Source organism: Monodelphis domestica, chromosome 7 (genome assembly GCF_027887165.1).
Source record: "Monodelphis domestica isolate mMonDom1 chromosome 7, mMonDom1.pri, whole genome shotgun sequence".
Taxonomy (NCBI): Eukaryota; Metazoa; Chordata; class Mammalia; order Didelphimorphia; family Didelphidae; genus Monodelphis; species Monodelphis domestica.
Genome location: NC_077233.1, coordinates 216,205,274 through 216,223,515, shown reverse-complemented (window position 1 = coordinate 216,223,515; position 18,242 = coordinate 216,205,274). Strand labels below are relative to the sequence as shown.

Genomic DNA, 18,242 nt, shown 5'->3' with positions numbered 1-18,242 from the left:
TAAATTTTAAGCTTTTCAAGTTTCTTTATATCCCTAACACCTAGCATAGTACCTCACAGCATTCAAAAAAAAAGTTCATCTCAATAAATGTCCATTCAATGTTTAATTGATATTCCACCCTACTCCCACAGACCTCCTCAGGAAGCTGTCTATGAGTAGTAAATCAAGGATGTATAATTTGACACCACATTTTGGGAATGTCATTGAGAGAAGCTGGTGCACTTCTAGAAGGGGACATCTAGGATACTTGGAACTATAGCACAAAAACTTGAAGGAATTAAGGTGGTCAGTTTAGAGAACATAAAATTGGCAGTGGAGCCACGGGTCAATATGAATGTGCTTTTCAAATAATTAAAAGATTATCATTTGCAAAAAGTGTTACCCTGATTCTGCTTGACCTTAGAGCAGAATTAGGACTGACAGACAGAAGTCTCCAGGAAATAGATTTCTACTCGGGATAGGGGATTCTCTAAGAGAGGTGAATAAAAATGGACTGGGCTGCCCCTCGAGGTAGTGAACTCTGTCACTTAAGGTCTTCAAGCAGTATGTTAAATGATCACTCGTTCAGGATGCTTTGGAGAGGATTCTATACTTCAAGTTTAGTGTTGGGTCTCTTAAGTGACCTCTCAGATTCCTTCCCTAATTTTAAGATCTTACAATTGTAAGATTCTATAAGGCAGGGAAGGATAGGAGGCAGTTAGAAGCTAGCTTTTGAAAACAAAGTCAAGCCCCACTCCATGCAGCCTGCCTAAAGTCCAAGGGAAGTTCCATTTATGTAATTTTTATTCCTCGATAGAATGTCTATCCTTGTAGCAGTCTTCCTATACTGATGACCTGTTCTGGATACGAGGAGAAGACCTGCCCAACCATGAGGATCCCTAACAGCCAAGAAGAACAAGCGCCCCATATTCAAGTATTTCAAATGACCCAACTGATTCATTTGCATATTCCAGCTACATCTTCTTTCCTCTAATTTGTTGGCATTAAAGATTCCCCTTAATCCAGATTTCTAATAGAATCTGGGGGGGGGGGGGAACACAACAAAGGAGTTGATGATAGTGAAACCAATAATGATCCAAGACTGTGAATCTGGGGTTGGTGGAGGACTAGAAAATCTGGAATCAAATTATGTTCATCAAATATGATGTTCCTCTTCCATGTCTGGGCTCTTCTAATACTGCAGCTGTCATAGAACTATCTAGTTACATCATCGCTGTAGCACTCTTTTCCAGCAGTGAGGAACTAGCTCCATGGATGCCAGATTGTGTTGTTTTGGGGTTTTTTCCCTTTGTCTTAAGGTGGTCTCTCTAAGAGCTCTCCCTCTTCCATGCCTTTCCAACCTCATTGATTTGGTGGGCTCACTGCCTTCTTTCAAATAAGAAAGTCTATTCTTATTCCATTGCATTGACAAGGATTGAAAGTGAGTTGTGGCTGGAAAAATGGTTGAAGGACTGCTTTAAGTGAATGGCTGGCTTCTTTTTCTAACTCGGAGCAGTGCTTAAACAGTGAGCATGGATCTGAGTTTTTCCTATGAACTGTATGCTATTATGCTGCTGCTTAATATACAGGTCATGATTCTTGTGCTCCGCCTTCCACCTCTCTCCAATTGAGACTAGCACCATGGAAACAAGGACACTCAGAAAACCAAACATTCCTCATATTCCTTGGTCAGCAATGTCTAACAGACATGCCACTCAGTGCTTAAATTGGGCTACATCAAATAAGATATTAAAGCAGCTACCTTCATCTTGACAAGTTGAGGGGGGAACAGTTTGGGCACAGATCCAAGACCTATTCTCCCACTTTCTGTCCATCTTAATTGTTAAAGTTCTGAACCCTCTAGAAAGAATAACAGCTCACATAATGCCTTACAGGAGTTTAGGAACAATGAAACATAGGCAGAAATAAACATAATACAAGTTAGAAAATGCCTCATTGCACAGGAGAAGTCAAACAATTGTATTTGAGTTGTTTATGAACACCAATTGCATACAGTCAAAGCAGTCGAACCGTCATCTGATGGGCAAGAAACTTGAGGCTTGGAGAGGTTGTAATGCTCCCAGTTCTATGGCTGAGCTTGAAGAGATTTCCTAACTCTAGGTCCAATACTCTTTCTACAATAAAACTGCTTTTCTCAAAAACCTGGAAGAATGGAAAGGTAAGGAAGCTCTCTCCCCCTCTAGATGCTTTAGAGGTTCTTACATTCTATGGTATTCTAAAAATAGAATTTGGGGATAATTCATTTGACACTAATCTTTGGAATGGACACTAGCAGGAAAGAACGTTCCTAGAGGTGTATGGGCTATGTCAGAATGGGTTTTTCCTTTCTCATCTGAAACAGTGAGAATCCAAGCAAGAATGGAAACTCTTCACTGAGGGAACCCTAAAAGTCCAGTTGTTAAATCATTTGTAAATGACTAAATGCATGCTAAGACTGAGTAGTCCCACCCTCCACTGTTGCACTGTGGAACACTCACAACACAGAATTTTGACTTTCTGCTAATAAATACAAGTCTCATTGAAATCAAGGAACTCTTGGGGAAGATATAGTTTTGAGGCACAAAGCTCTGTATCTGGCTGACTGACCATTCTTTCTATTGGCTAATGAGGAATCCTGTGGGCCTTTCTTCCTTCAGGGCAAATCAGTTTTCTGAATGGACAATTTGCCATCACGGAACACTGCAGGGAATAAAGATACTGTCCAGCTTCCAAATGCCAGGAATGATTTACAAGGTAATCTTGAAGGGACTAAACCAACATAGTTCTGGGATTTAAGGAGTCAATAAGCAGTTTAATGGCAAGGGAATGTATACATTTAATCCAAAATCACCTTGTGGCAAATGCTCTTTGAAATCAAATAAAGGGGGAAAAAATACAAGGGATTAAGTTCACCAAGTTTTTTGTTTGGCTATTTCTATTAATATTGTTTTAATTTCAATTTAAAACCGCTCTAGAACAAATAATCAATCAAATTAATAGAAATGCTTCTTAAGTCTTTAGTTCCTTACAACTCTGTTCCTTATTTGTATACATTGGGCAGAAAATTAAAAGATGAACCAAAATGCCACCAGTTGAAGTGGGGTTCTTGCATTTGCAGGAATAAAGGTGGACATATCAATATCCCATCTGTTTCTAAATTTCAGGACTGAAGAACAAAACTACATAAAAACAAATTTCAGAAAATGAGATTTCTAGGGCAGGGACATCTAAAGTTAAAGGCAATTACACACCTGGAGATAATTTAAAAGGAATCATTTATAGGGCAATCAAGACAATTACTCTGCAAAACAACTTTTATTTATAAAGGCTAATGATGAGGCAAAGAAAAAAACCTTTTCCATTCCAAGAGATTCATGTATAAATTATGTTCAAGAATGGAACAGTTCTAAATAAAAAATGTAAGATAACATACAGAGCAATGCTCTCCCTTGCAATCCAAGTTAACAGATTTACATTTCATTCTTTTCAGAGTCTTTCCAATTTCTCCAACCTAAAAACATTATTATTTAACCATGATCGGCATAGAATTGGGTAAAATAGCAGACCATATTAGGACAGAGGCACTTAAAGATGGGATGATGTAAGAAATGCTAAGTCTAGAATCTGGCCAAGGCACCAAATAATTATATATGCTGCATCACATTCTTGCTTCCCCAAGTCTACTATAAATTCCTGTAGTTTACAGAGGAAGAGCAACAGTTGAGTACACAGTGCTCCCATAACAAGAAAATGGAACTTTTGTAACTAGATTAGACAAATCATAATAGAGTTTAATTTTCACTTGTACCTTGAAGACTTTACAAGGTCATTGGTCTTTTCAGTAGGGAACATTTATTTCTTGAAAACAAGCCTTGGAGTAAGGCTTGGCTGGACCCATCTTGATAGATCCAAGCCAAGTTGGTCTATCCTTTTCCGAAATTCAATTGGTTTTGTTGCTGAGAAAAAGGAAGAGAATAATGGCCTTTGATCCATTTGGAGATCTAAGGTTACATTTCTTTCTGCTATTTTTCTTTTTGTGGGGTAATGGTGAGTACAGGTTGAATGAAATTCTTTTAATCAGTATCATTAATTTCTTTTGGCTGTGTTTCTTTAATGGGTATAGTATAATAAAGAAAAATAATGTTCCTAACATTTTAACCTTCTTCCCCCCTCCTCCACCTGGTCTGAGAAGTTTTCTGTACTGCAACTGAAATTATCTTATTGAAAGAAGAGCCCTATCTAGATGATTAGTTTGACCTATCTCTAAGTGGGCCTTTGCCTTCAAATCCCCAATAGGAAGCAGCCAAGCTTCTACTGCTATAGCTTCCTCTTTTCTAGGACTGACACTATAACACAAACACCTTCAGCATCTTAGATTTGACTTCATTTAAAACATTTTATAGTTGTTTTAAAAAATGAATGTCCTTGTAATAGACTCTAATATGTAGCCAATAGCTTTTCATTATTGTTTTAATTCCATAATGGAGTTCCCTTTTTACAGTTTGCATCATCTAAACATCTCCCTATCCAGAAGAGTCTGTGAAACTATGCCACTTTGGCTTTGACACCTGCACATGACACATATCCTATAATCCTGCCCTCCAACACTTTTCTTTTCCAAGATTACACAAGCCCAGGGGATGAATCTGAAGTAAGGGATCCATATAGATGTACCACCACTGAAATTAATTAGAAATCACTCCCATATTGCTCTAAGGGCATCTTCAGAAAAGCTAATGGAACAACCTGTTCCCAGCTTCTGACAAGGCATTTCCCCCACTATTCCTATAGAAGAGAACAATTATGGATGTGAATGCTCAGCGGGAGTAATCTACCCTGTGGGGAAGGTCAGTTCCAGAGAATGGGCTGTAGTGGGAATGAAGGGTTCCCAGCAGCAGTCTATGGAAACTATTCAGACAGTATTTCCACTGAAGGGATAAAATGGAAATATAGCCTCATTGTGAAGCAGCCATCCAGTTTCCTTTGGCTGAGAATGCTAGTATGAGCTATGATAAGCCACAGATAAAAGAGCCAGTTTCTTAAATTTAATAGAAGCATCAATTTATCAGGCACCACTCCAACAGTGGTTGCTGATATTAATTTTTTAAAAATGTTTGGGAGAAAAGTGATGAAAAATTCTGTATCTAAAATTAAGCTTTCTGTTCACGGATGATTACCATCATTTCTATTTAAAGAAGATACCTGACATTGAGGGTTTTTCCTTCAAAATTAAACTTTCTACATGCTAGGAACAGAAATTTTTCTTTCCTTATATATTTTACATTTTCAAGGAAATGCAGTGGTGTTAGAGTGAAAGATGCTAAGCAAATGGACCTAAAAGCTGTTCTATTTATCTGAAGAGGAGGTAGAAGGTAGCAAACACAAGTTGTCCTTTCTTCAGAGGAATGAGCCTCACCATGTTTAAATGGGTGGTTTGGGCCAGAGCTTACCCATGGAGACTATCCAATTATAGTAGGGGTTTTGCGTTGTGAAAACATGGTCTTTAGGATTAAGGTCCTAGTTTATTCTACACACAATGAAAAGTCTCACTTCTTAAATCTTCACATTGAGATTGAACCAGAAACACTCATATAGGCTTTTGGCTTTCTTCTGAACTCATTAAAGGTTTTTCAATAAATGCAGCTGTCTTCTGCTAAGACAAATGGACAATTTTCTAGGGAACTCAAATAAGGGTACAGCTCCATGTTAAAGAATGCAAATGGATTATGGAGGAAGTCACATTGTAGGCAGAAAAATGTTAAGGAAAATTGTTTCAACTGAAGGAGAATGCACAATCTGGAGGAAAAGGCCTATTTTCTTCAGCTAGGCCTGTCAGCCTGAGAAGCTTCCCTTTGTCTTCATACCCACAAGTCACACTTGGATTTGATGCATCTTCTTACATCCAAACACTGCTAGCAGCAGCTTCTTTCTGCCAAATTTAATTCTTAAGTAGCACACAACATTAAGGACCATACATAGAGTGGCAATTGTAAGACACACCAGAAGCTGACAACATCCTATGCTTTTCTCCAGGAAGAGAATGAGCTACCTAAAGTGAAATCCTGAACACAGAGTGGTGGTGGTAGTTGTGCTAACAGTAGTATAGTAGTAGCAGTAGTAGATTCCTCTTCTCTTCTAAAAGACATTTTCATGCTCTGACAGAAATGCAGAGGGTACCTGATCCCTAAGATGTGTAGACATGGATGGAGATGAGATAGCTGAAGGACTAAACTTATATATTTACCTCCTCTCCTCCAAAAAAACAATCCGAAATCCTTAATGCAGTATTGAAGTACAACATTCAGAAAGAATCATCATATTTACAATTCTTACTGGTTTCCACTCAAAAACTTATGCCTACTAACAAAAATAACTCTCTATATTATTAGAAATTACAAAAAAAAAAGGGTTGAGCTTTCCCCAATCTTTTCCTTCAACAGACATCTCCAGATACATTATAAAGGTCATGTTCAACTCAGCCTCATTTCTTGACATTCTGGAGAAGAATCCAACTTCTCTGACTTGTCAGAAGCATGTTGAGTTTGTTTGCCCCAGTAATCATTGTTTAGGCTGACAGTTGCTTGTTATCCTGTTACCCTCCATATATCTTATCTTGATAAGAAGCTTCAGCCTCAAAGCCAAATTTCCTAACAAGAAAAGGAAGGCTATGGGCCCCTTCCCAAACTTTGAACCCATGAAGATACAAATAACTTCTTGGATCATTAATTCCTAAAAGTTAAAAAGCAGATGCAGAAGGAAATGGAATATGTATATATTTTTAAGTGGGGGAGTAGTAAAAATTTTAATTTTGAGCCTATACCAGCTAAGCAATTATTCTAGATCTGGATTTCTTATTTAACTGAATCTTCTTGGTGCTTATGCCTTATTGAGAAGATTAGCTGTGGAGCCTGGTGAAAGAAAGGAGGAGAAAGACTACAAAGGAACAGGTGTGAGGTTGAATTTCCCAAATGCCAAAAGCACCCATCAGCTTAGTCAAACCATCAGTCAAAAACTCTTTTTCAAGGAACAATTATTTGACACTATGACAATTAATAACAAAGCAAAAAGATTTGGCTGTTTGAATGAATTTTTCACTTTTCAACCAGTTCTGTAAAAACTGCCTAGCTGGAGAAAGGAGCTGGGGGTAGCCTAAAGGATATCTGAAGAAGAGAGTACAAATATGGCATCCAGACTTTACTCAGTTGATTTGATCCTATTACATGAGATGGAAGCAGAACTCTCTAAGGGGATAAGGCCTTAGGGACAGTTGATTTGGTCACTGTACAGAAGAACTATGTAAATCAATAGCTCCCATCTGTTTCCCTGCTGCCAATGACTACTTTAGGCCACAAGGAAACGACTGCAGAACCAGGGGCTTGTAGTGAAGTCTCTAGCACAAGATACAGGAAAGCTGGGCATTAATGCAATATCTGAATCTTGTTTTCTAAAAAGGCATTATATGTCTTCTGGCCAAGGGGTGTTCTGAAGTTTCATCTCCTTCCTAATTCTAACATATTTAATTAGAAGATAGATCTGTGTGTATTTTTAAAGAAGGGACTTATCTGTGATTTTCTAGGGGGAAAATATATTCCTCACAGATGAAATGCTATTCTGATAGCTATAATCCCCAGTGTTTTCAGCTGCTCCTTCCAAGGATGGCAGCTTCTTCCATTTTGGGCAGCTGGATTCTGGAGGAATTCAGCACTTAGCTTACTTTTAGTTATAGACTGCTCAAGATTTAAGGGTGGTTTTTATTACAAAGTAAGAATAAAACAACTGATGCCTCTACCACAGATGACAATCAAGGGCTCTTTTTATGTCAGAATGGGGGGACTTCATTTTTACTTCGTGATCAGTGACTTTTCTTCTCCTCAGAGTTAATTCCTCCCTAGCTTGTCATACTGGCAGCTGGGCTTTGTAAGGCCACCTTGCTAAGTCAATCTAAAACATTTTCAAAAGTAATTTTAATGTAATTTCTTTAGTTTATAAATTTTTAAATTTGTATTTTCCCAATGACATAATCATCAGCTACGCTTTGAGGAGTTGTGGTGCTGTACAGTACTGTTCTAAAGCAGGTGAGTGGACATGCCCAGGAATGTGGGAGCTATCATGCCCACAAGAGTTAATCTATGGGAAACTGAAAATTGGCTTCCATTCTTTAAAATATGGCTCTCATCTGCTAATAATTCTGATAATGATGCTTTCAAAAATAAAGGAAAAACTACCCTGGACTCTATCTGAAGCTTTCTTTGACTATCTACCACTCATGAGGAAAAGTCATTTTGCATTGTGGCTAGCTCAGCACCTTTTATAAATCTCTAAGAACAGTAAATAAATGTCATTTCCCTACCAATCAAACTGCTCTTCCAGCATGAGAGAATAAGAGCTCAAGGTGGCCCTAAATGCTTTCAGCCTTAATCTCATCCAAGAATGAAAGCAGCTTCAAGTGTGGGACAGTGAATGGGGTTATGAGAGTCTGGAGCTAAACATGGTGAGATTTTTTTTTCTTCATGGTCAGAGATGGAGAGATGACAATATCATCGGAATCGTCGGAGCTTTCCTCATCCACTGGTGAAGCAACAATGGACTGCAACCGGGTGTGGGAGGAAACAGCTGAAATTAACCACAAAGAAAATGAGATTCAATAATACCAAATACGCTCCTCAAGGAAACAATTCTCTCCAGGCAACTGAACTTCCAGAACAAATGGGACCCGTTTCAAACATACAAATATCACCAGCACTCCCCCTAAAGGCAGGAGTCAAAAAAGCAGTACAACACAGACCACTGACCAGGGTTAACTGGTTTTATCAAGAAATTTTCTCATGTTGTTACAAACACTAGCCCCAAAAGAAGGAATTTGGAGCTGAACACACCAGGACTGTCTCAAAGGGGAAAACAGACCTGGTGAAAAATGGGCAAAGCCAAAGTGGAATGCCTCAGTCCCTCCCAGGTGCCTTCCTGACTAAGGAATACAACTGTCCTTAAGATAACCCTACTAGAAAGTAGGCAACCAAACAGGTGCTGAGCTGGAATGCAGCCACCTGAAGATACACAGCAGAAAGAGCGCTGCACTGGGATCCCAGAAAGCACATCCAAACTTTCACTGAGTTACTTATCAGCCCTTTGACCTTGGAGGAAGTCAGTCATTTATTCTCTCTTAGCATCAGTTTCCTCAGCTATAAAATGAGGGGGAGTTGAATTAGAAGCTCACTAAGGTACCTGGCAACTTGAAATCTATGTTATCTTGTTTGCTTTTAAAACCCTTACCTTCTGTCTTAGAATCAATACAGGTATCTGTTCCAAGACAGAAGAGAGGTAAGGACTAGGTAATTGGGGTCAAGTGACTTGCCACACAGCTAGGAAGCATCTGAGGCCAGATTTGAACCCAGGGCCTGCCAAAAATTTATGATACTTAAGAAGTCTCTTCAGAACCAGGCTGTGAGGCATGCAAGAAAACCAATTCATTTCTTTATAGGATCAGAGGTTTAGAGTCAGAAAAAACTTCAGAAGTCATTTTAGTCAAGTCCCTCAATTTACAGAGGAGGAAACTGAGGACCAGAGACTAAAATGACCTGTAATATCACACTTTAAAAAAAACATGCATATGCGTAATTGCAGAACTCGACTTCATCACCCACCTCATTCACCAGACTTGGCTCCAAATGACTTTGAACTATTTTAATGAATTAAATTTATTCTTGGACAATTAAATTTTGCCATCACCAAGAATGCATCACCTTTTTGTGGTAGCAAATATGGAAACAAAACAGATACCCAATGGGGAATAGCTAAACAAATTGTGGTATGTGAATATAATGTAGTATTATTGCACCATGAGAAATAGTATGAAGAATTCAGAAAAGCTTGGGAAGATAAGCATAAACTATCAGACTTGGCTCACACGTGCAAAATTTCCTATTTTTCTTTCCCCTTTTAATTCTTTTATTATAAAAAGGATGGCTTTCTGAGTAGGGGAAGGTGAAGGTTATATTTAGAAATAAAGGTGATGTAAAAACAAGATATATCAAAAAAATGTACAAATACCAAAATGGAAGGATGGGCAGCAAGGTTCTGAAGGCAACTCCTATAAAGGGGTTCTAAACTTATTTTCAGTAAGAAAGCATGTTGAAATAAAATGACTGCTTTGAAAAGGATTGCCCTCATTTGGATGCATCAGGTCCTATATATATAAAAATAAAAATTTTTCATTATAGTCATACCTTACATAAAATGAAAATAGTTAAAAATGATTCATAAAGATGTGTCATCTCTCAAAACGCTCTAATTGTATCACGATTATAATTACCTTTCTTCTCACATGCATTATTTCTAAAATCCTTTCACCTATTCTCAGGAAACAATTCTTTCTACAGACCTAGTAGGAAGGAAAGGATTCTGAAATACTACTCTGGAACAACTCCATCAAGACTATGATTCTTAAAAAAAAAATCCCAACATAATTGCTATTCAAATCTAACAGTCCAATGAATACAGCTGTTTGGGAAAAGGTGCACTCTCCCTCCACATAGCAAGAAAAAGGTACTTAATTGGTTTATAAAGATTTAAGTATTAAGGTGATCAGTCACTTAAGTGAGATATGAGTACAGTCCAGCAACAGACCAGGCCTGCTTTCCAAGGACCAATTATAGGGAGTTTCATCACCAATAGATCACTCACTGGGTGATGAATTCCTTGGTCATGGCAGCTATGATATTTGAGATACAGAGAAGAAAATTACAATTCAATCCGGCTTCAAATATTGTAATTGTTCTCTTTTTTCTTTATAACTTTCAGGGAAATAAAAGGAATAAGATTAAAGTGGGATCTAAAGAAATTTTTAAAATTAGCCTGCAAGATTACTTAGATTTAATTTTTTTTTGTTTTTAAAGCTTTTAAAAACAGTTTCTTATAATCATATTAAACAAAGGCTTGAAAACCAAATTTTCTTGATTTTAGTTTTTCTTACAAACTCATTTCCCTAGTGAAAATAGAATGATAAAAGTAAAATATCAGAATGACAAGAATACAGATAAATTTTAGGCATAAGTTTTGACTTCAAGTTTACTCTTATTTAACAGGAAGAGTAAGGGGGAGCTCAGATACATTTTTCCACAAAAATTCTGTTGACTTGTGTTCAACTCTTCAGTTGAGTCCAACACTTCGTGACCCCATTTTGGGTTTTCTTGGCAGAAAGTCTGCAGTGGTTTGCCATTTCCTTCTCCAGCTCATTTTACAGATGAGGAAATGGAAGCAAACATGGTTGAATGACTTGCCCAGGGCCACAACAGCTAGTGTCTGAGGTCTGATTTAAACTGATTTAAAAAAAAAAATCTAAAGGCCACCAAAAGCCGGTAAGGAACTAAACTGTTCAAAGCTATTTAATTAATAAGAAAGTTATTGGAAGGTACTTTCAGGTCCCTGTAACACACCGGAAACCAACTGAGTTTTTTGTGTCTTGAGCATCTGTACATTTTTCTTTTAAATTCTTATGCATTTGTGTGTGACTGTGTGGGTGTATATGAGAGAGAAACAGGCAGAGGCAGGGAAAGGGATAAAAGACAGAGACAGAAAGAGAGAGAGAGAGAGACAAAGACATGGAGACAGACAGAAATCTATGATAATTCATTTGTAACAGTCAGAAAGTTAACTAGGTCACAGGCAAGGTCAAGTGACTTGTCCATGGTCACTCAGCAAATGCATGTGTCAGAGGCTGGACCTCTGTCTACTACATCATGCAAACATTAATTGGGCTTTATTAGCATTGCATATAACCCAACCTGGGTTTCTCTAGCACTTCATAGTTTAAAAAACTTTTCTTACATTAATTTTGTGAGAAAGTAAGTGCTAGTACTATGACCCCCATTTTCCAGATGAGGAAACAAAGGCTCAGACAGATTGATTGACTTTCCTATGGTCACACAGTTAGTAGGGTCAGAGTCAGAATTCAAATCCTGGCATCCTTTTTCCAAGTCCAGTGCTCTTTCTACTAGACTACTCTACCTGGACAATTTGGTTAGATTTAAGAGTTTCAGAATTCAGTTTGAGAACATTTAGAATACTGATGTAAATGGAGAGAAATACTATGTAACAGGCAGAAATCTCCAGGAATAATCTCCTGGGTTCAATCTCTTGGGGACTCTTGGCAGGTCAGTCAGGAAATGTAGACCTGGAAACTAAGAACTAAAAGAGAGATCATAATGCTGGTGTGCTCAGACAAGTAAACCTGCCTCACCCTCTCACCCAAACTATCTCATTTGTTCCTTTGGCCTAGTGGACATTCACCAGTCAACAAAGGCACAATCCCAGGTGCCTGAGAACCTAACTCTGCTCATGAAAGAAGTGACTGTTTCAGATTTCCTCCCCTACTCGATGAATGAACATATATGTGGATACTCACCATGACAGGGTTGGTAAATCAGGGGCTCTTTTGGCTGCATACTCTCATCATCAGCAGGTAATTCTTCAACAGTGTCTTCGCTACTAACATCACTATCTTCTTTTCCTAGAATAACTCAGAAGTTAGAAGCTTCAGTGATTAATGACAATAGTGGAGCAAATAAAACTTGGATTTAGAATGTATTTTATCTTTCCTCTGCACGGTTCAATTTAGTTCAGGAAATTCTATTTCTAGCTGCCTTGTCTCCTCCCCACACCTCCTGCCCCCTCCTCCTTCCCCTACCACCACCACCAGGAGGCAATACCATTTCTTAGATTGGAAGGAGCTACAATAAAGCCTGTAGTGGTCTCCATATGATTGACCTTTTCAAAAAAAGAAAACAAAACTTACCTTCTGTCTTAGAATCAATACTGGGTATTGTTTCCAAGGCATAAGAGTAGTAAGGGCTGGGCAATGGGGGTTAACATAGAATCTAATAGTTAGGAAGTATCTGAGGTCACATTTGAACTCAAGAACTCCTGTCTCTAGGCCTGCCTCTCAATCTTCTGACTCATCCAGCTGTCCCCAAGATTGCTTTAATTTAAAACATTGCCACACCAGAGGATCCTCCTTATTAGCACCTGTGCTATGTTCACAAATGAAAATCCCAAGATTAAATTTACGGTTGAATGGTATCCCGAAATCTCAATAGTTTTACTCATAAAATCAAATGGTTCCTCACTGTTCATGGCTAAAATTATTCTAATATTTACACCAGACATGGCAGAAGAAAGAATTCAATTAATTATTGCTCCCCAATGGGCAGATAGAAGCCTATGCTTTATTCATAGATTCATAGCTTTGGAAAGGCCCTCAAGACAATCTATTTGAGATGCCAAATATATTCTATTAATTGTGGTATAAGGATACTTTGGGCTTTTAGTGAGGCAGGAAAGGAAATTAAAAGAAATATTTTACTTAAAAAACAATCTAAGGGGACAGCTGGGTAGCCCAGTGGATTGAAAGCCAGGCTTAGAGATGGGAGGTCCTAGGTTCAAATATGGCCTCAGACACTTCCCAGCTGTGTGACCCTGGGCAAGTCACTTGACTCCCATTGCCTAGCCCTTACCACTCTTCTGCTTATTCGTTCCAAGACAGAAGGTAAGGGTTTAAAAAAACAAAAAACCACTAGTCAAGGTAAAGAAACCACTCTTCTCCAGCAAGAGCTGGGATTAAAAATGAGAGAAAGGGAAGGAAGGGCACACTGGATTAGGTGAGCAATAAATAAGATACCCTATAATAACCAATATTAAAATATTCCTACAAACTGTAAGCAATGGGAATTCATTGGAATTCTTTACTTCTAGGAACATTTTTCTAAAATTCCTCAGTCAAGGTAGAGTGTTAAAGAATTATTTGTGTCCTACAATTTTCCTGTATAAAAAAGGAATTTAGGACAGCTACCCTCTTGGCTTAAAATAAACATTCCCTTGTAGCCAAGTTAAAAAAAAAAAGATATTACCAAGAGAAGATGGCGTAGAGAGTAGAGAGGCTGATTTCTTGCACAATGCTGAACCGGATTTCTTTTCACTTATGGAAGAATCAGACATTCTTGTACTGGAAAAAAAAATTTTTTTAATGACACATTGTAGTGGTTAGAGGCCCAAAGCAGGGTTCATTATTTTGCCTGTGAGGATAAAGAGAGATTTGGAGAAAGACACAGTCAAATTCAAGGAAATGATTCAAAGTTTAGCAAACAGGCTAAAGACTTCTAACAACCTATAGACTCATAGAATGTTCAGAGCTGGAAGGTACCTTAGAAATCATCTAGGAGTGGGCACCTGGGTGGCTCAGTGGATTAAGAGCCAGGCCTAGAGACAGGAGGGTCCTGGGTTCAAATCTGACCTCAGATACTTCCTAGCTGTATGATCCTGGGCAAGTCACTTAACTCCCATTGCCTAGCCTTCCACCTTAGAACCAGTACAAAGTATTGATTCTAAGATGGAAGGTAAGGGTTTAAAAAAAAAAGAAAGAAATAATCTAAGCTAACCTCTCACTAGAAAAAGAAGGAAATGGAGGCTCAGCCTATTGAGATTTCATAAGCAGGCTTTTACTCCATCCTTTTCCCCCTTCTAGTCTTTTGGTGCATTATGTCTTTAGGTAGCTACTAAGGTTTTATCATGAAGGGCAGGGAGCCCTATAGATCAAAGATAGGAGGATGTTTTATTGGATAGTCACTGTAAAGCCTGGGCAGAGATTAGATTATGGAACTGCTATTGGAAAAAAAGTCTGCAATGAATGAGTCTATTCTGGGTTTTGGGGGATATTTCATCTATTAAATAGCAGAATTAACATGTGAAAAAAAAGTAATAATGCAGGAAGTCTACAGACTCATGGTTACCTGGGCCAAGAGGTGACCAAAATATTATCTAGATATTTTTCCCTATGGCAAAAGCAAAATGATCATGGAATCTTTCCACAATGAAGAGATCCCAAGGGCTCTCCAAATCTGATCATCTAAAGCTCACCACATGTCCACAGTGCACTACTTGTTCATCAACAGAATTGGAAAAAAAAAACAAAAAACAAAAACCATGGCCTTTGCTCTGCAAATAGCTGACATGTTAATAGCCTGCTGCAACATACCATCTGCCTAATGCCTACATGCTATCAGGCTTTATTCCTGGGCAACTGTGGTACCGGCAGATCTCCCTCTTCTACCTTTGAATCCTACATTCTCTCTTAATACAGAAATAGGCCTAACGAAAAAATTAATCACACTTTGAACTAGCTGCTTCTGACTTACTGGTATCCCATCCGTGTTGAGTGTGCCCTGAAAATCGACTGGATGACTGCAATAGCCTCCTCTTCCTCCTTGTTATCAGCCACCAAATGTGAGGAACTATGACAGCGGGATCTGTCGGATTTCTACAATGTAATGATATCAAAGGAGGAAAGTAAAGGTTTGACATCAAACCTTCCACAATAAATGTAAAAGTTCACCACCCTAGACACAAGATAGACAAAGTGCCAAGATCTCCTTCCTTGGATAGTTCGTTGGATTACTGATGCTATTAAGTGAGCAACCACCTAATTATAGGTTTTTATACTCTAAAAGCTCTTGAGATACAAGTCTCTTCTTGTGGGAGATAGTAGCTAAAATGAGGGTTCTTAGATCTTAGCAACAAGGTAAGATGTGCTACTTTATTCTCCAGCCCCCCAACAGCAATTTAACCTAGAAAACTATGTTTCCTTGGGCTGGGCCAGTCAGAGGCAAAATTACTCGGGTCTGAAAATACACTATAGCCTAGAGCATTAGGTTAAGCCCACTGGGTGAGAAAGCTTTAAAAGACTAAGTTATAAAATTGTCCAATACTTCCACTAGTTGACAAACTGCACCAAAAGAAGAAACAGAGGGTGACATATTGGGTCTGTGACCAGCTGGCTTGATGGCTACCTTATTTGGAAAGCTGGGCATGCTGGGAGATTCTGAACCAAATGTATCGCTCGAAAACAGCTTCTCCCGTGCTAAATGTCCCCTGAAAACTGCCTGCAGTACAGCAGCCGCCTAGCAGGGAGAAAGAGAGAAATGGATGTTAATTCCCTGGAAAGATGGCAGCTACAAATTAAAGCAGATTCCAGGGGGGGGGAAGTAGAACCACCAAGAAAACAAATTTCCTTACTGTTGCATAATCATAGAAATGTTTACAAAGAATCTATCTCCCTCTTACTCACAAAACCTACTGCAATCAGAAATATCCCAATCCACACTGAGAATAAACCCACTGATCCATGACTTGATGGTCAAACTGAATCCTGAAAATCTCAAAATGATGGTACTATGTCAGTATAATTACATTCTAGCTACTTAATCCTAGTTCAAATTTGACAGTTCAAGGCACATGTTGATGTTTTCATATTAGAGTCTAGTTATCCAAAGGCTCTGGCTACTTCGTACACAAATTCTAAAATTAAGCAGAATCTGACATGTTCGTGTGGCATGCCAAAAAAAATGCTGGGTTTTTTCCTTCCTATTTTGGGAAGTCAGTATGGAGACTCCACAGGTTCTGCCCTTTATCTCTGGGAGAGAAAGTGGGGTTGATAATAAAGCAACCTTGAAAGAGCCTACCTTCATTCCTGCTTAAAAAATACCAAATGCTTGACAAGGAAACTGGAGCTCTCAACTCATTTTAAAACTGAACAACAGACATACACACTGAGCACAAACTCAACATTAGATTCAAGGTCCAGACACTTTTGTCATGACTGTCATGTAAAAAAGAATGCATTTCAATTTTTAAAAGGCAGGATTATAGGATCATAGATTTCTTTGGATGAAGGACTGATTTTTGATGAAGATCATATACAATGTAAGTTAAAAACAAGAACAAAGAAAAGTGCCTGGACACCAGTTAGTTGAAAAAAAAATTAAAAGAGCAATAAATTTTGGAATGAAACTAGGCTTATTTGGGCAATGATCAAAGGGCAGTCATTTCCCTTTATTAACATCTTACTTTCACCATTAGGAAGATGGTTACCTTTTGCAATTACTGAAATGATATAAAACCAGGGCCCAGATAAAGAGGATCAAAATGAAGTCTTCCTTAGGACCATAGGTTAGCCTCTAGGAGTAAAATAATCTTTCTCCTTAATAGTCTAAAAAGCCATACATCCTGGATGTACTGGGAATAGAACTGCCGACTTATAAAAGAAATCCGAAGCAGTACCTTCACAAAAGAGAATGAAATGAGAAAAGTTGGGGAGAGGAGAGAGTAGGGAGATTTCCAGGATCCCAGAAAAATATATATTATTGTAATCTGTTCACTCTTTTTAGCAAAGATGACCTGGCCTTCTCAATAATGAGGCAGTTGAGGAATGTCACACTATCTGGAATGTATATATACTGTTTAAAATTTCATACTTTCCCCCCATCATGAAACATCAAAATCACATATTTGGGGGGGAAAAATGAAATGACCTTAAACATCTCATTGCTAATGGAATTTGCTTTAATTAAAATATGAGTATTTAAAAGGATGCCTCTGAAACCCATACAAATTTAGTATGTTTCAGAAATAAAATATCCTCTCATGTTTCATGTTACATTATTGTTGTAATAACCCACACTTACCTCATCCAGATTAGCCTCTTTTTTCTGAAATAGAAAAACAAATTCTAAATTAACATCAGAAGGTCTGTGGCCTTTTAAAATCACATTCTTCCCCTAAGGGATTCCGTTTTTTCCCCCTTACCACTGCTATCAGATCAACCAAGGGACTGAAAAACACAGTTAATATGGAGATAAAAGCAAACTGACAACAAATTGCAAGCACAATGAACTCTTTTCTTCCTCACTAGTTGCTTCCCCCATTGCCTAACATGGACTACTGCATGTAAAGAACACAAAACTCATTGATGACCCTGAGTCAGGCAAAACATAAACAGGAAGACAAGTGTACAGGGGTAAAATGACATGACATATTTTCAAATGAAAGGTAAAAGGTTTCAGGATTATTCGCTATTTGGAACTATGAGCTCCATAGTTCTTCTCTACTGGTATGGTTAGTAGTCTCTCTATTTAGTGACCTCTCTATTAATGAAATCTGCTGATCTTTAATAATAATTAACCTGTCTAAGCAAAGAACACTATATTACCAGAAGACATGCCCATCACTAGAACAAGAAACAGATGAAGATAAGGCCCAGGACAAGGTAAAACAGAGTGAGAAAAAGCTCTATTTTAATGGGAAGGAGGAAGAAGTGATGCAAAGATGAGGTCAGAGGTAGCAGGAGTACAAAAGACCAAATAGCACATTATAGAATAAAAGCTGAAGACTGTGACTATCTCAGAAGAACATCAGCTCCTTTGGGAGCAAGGGCTATT

General features: G+C 38.2%; 1 protein-coding gene across 11 annotated transcripts in view; it reads right to left on the bottom strand.

The window, feature by feature from the left end:
- IQCE (IQ motif containing E) overlaps positions 1-18,242 on the bottom strand; it is a 92,303-nt gene that overhangs the window by 2,149 nt on the left and 71,912 nt on the right. For 7 of the 11 annotated variants that reach the window (XM_007498399.3, XM_007498401.3, XM_007498398.3 and 4 more), the window contains 6 exons: positions 17,490-17,513; positions 15,816-15,926; positions 15,165-15,286; positions 13,881-13,975; positions 12,380-12,484; positions 3,276-8,592 (listed from right to left, as the gene is read on the bottom strand). In XM_007498399.3, coding sequence (XP_007498461.1) covers positions 8,462-8,592; positions 12,380-12,484; positions 13,881-13,975; positions 15,165-15,286; positions 15,816-15,926; positions 17,490-17,513 — 588 coding nt within the window. In that variant the 3' untranslated portion in view covers positions 3,276-8,461. The other 4 variants (XM_007498396.3, XM_007498405.3, XM_007498403.3 and 1 more) reach the window with 4 other exon arrangements.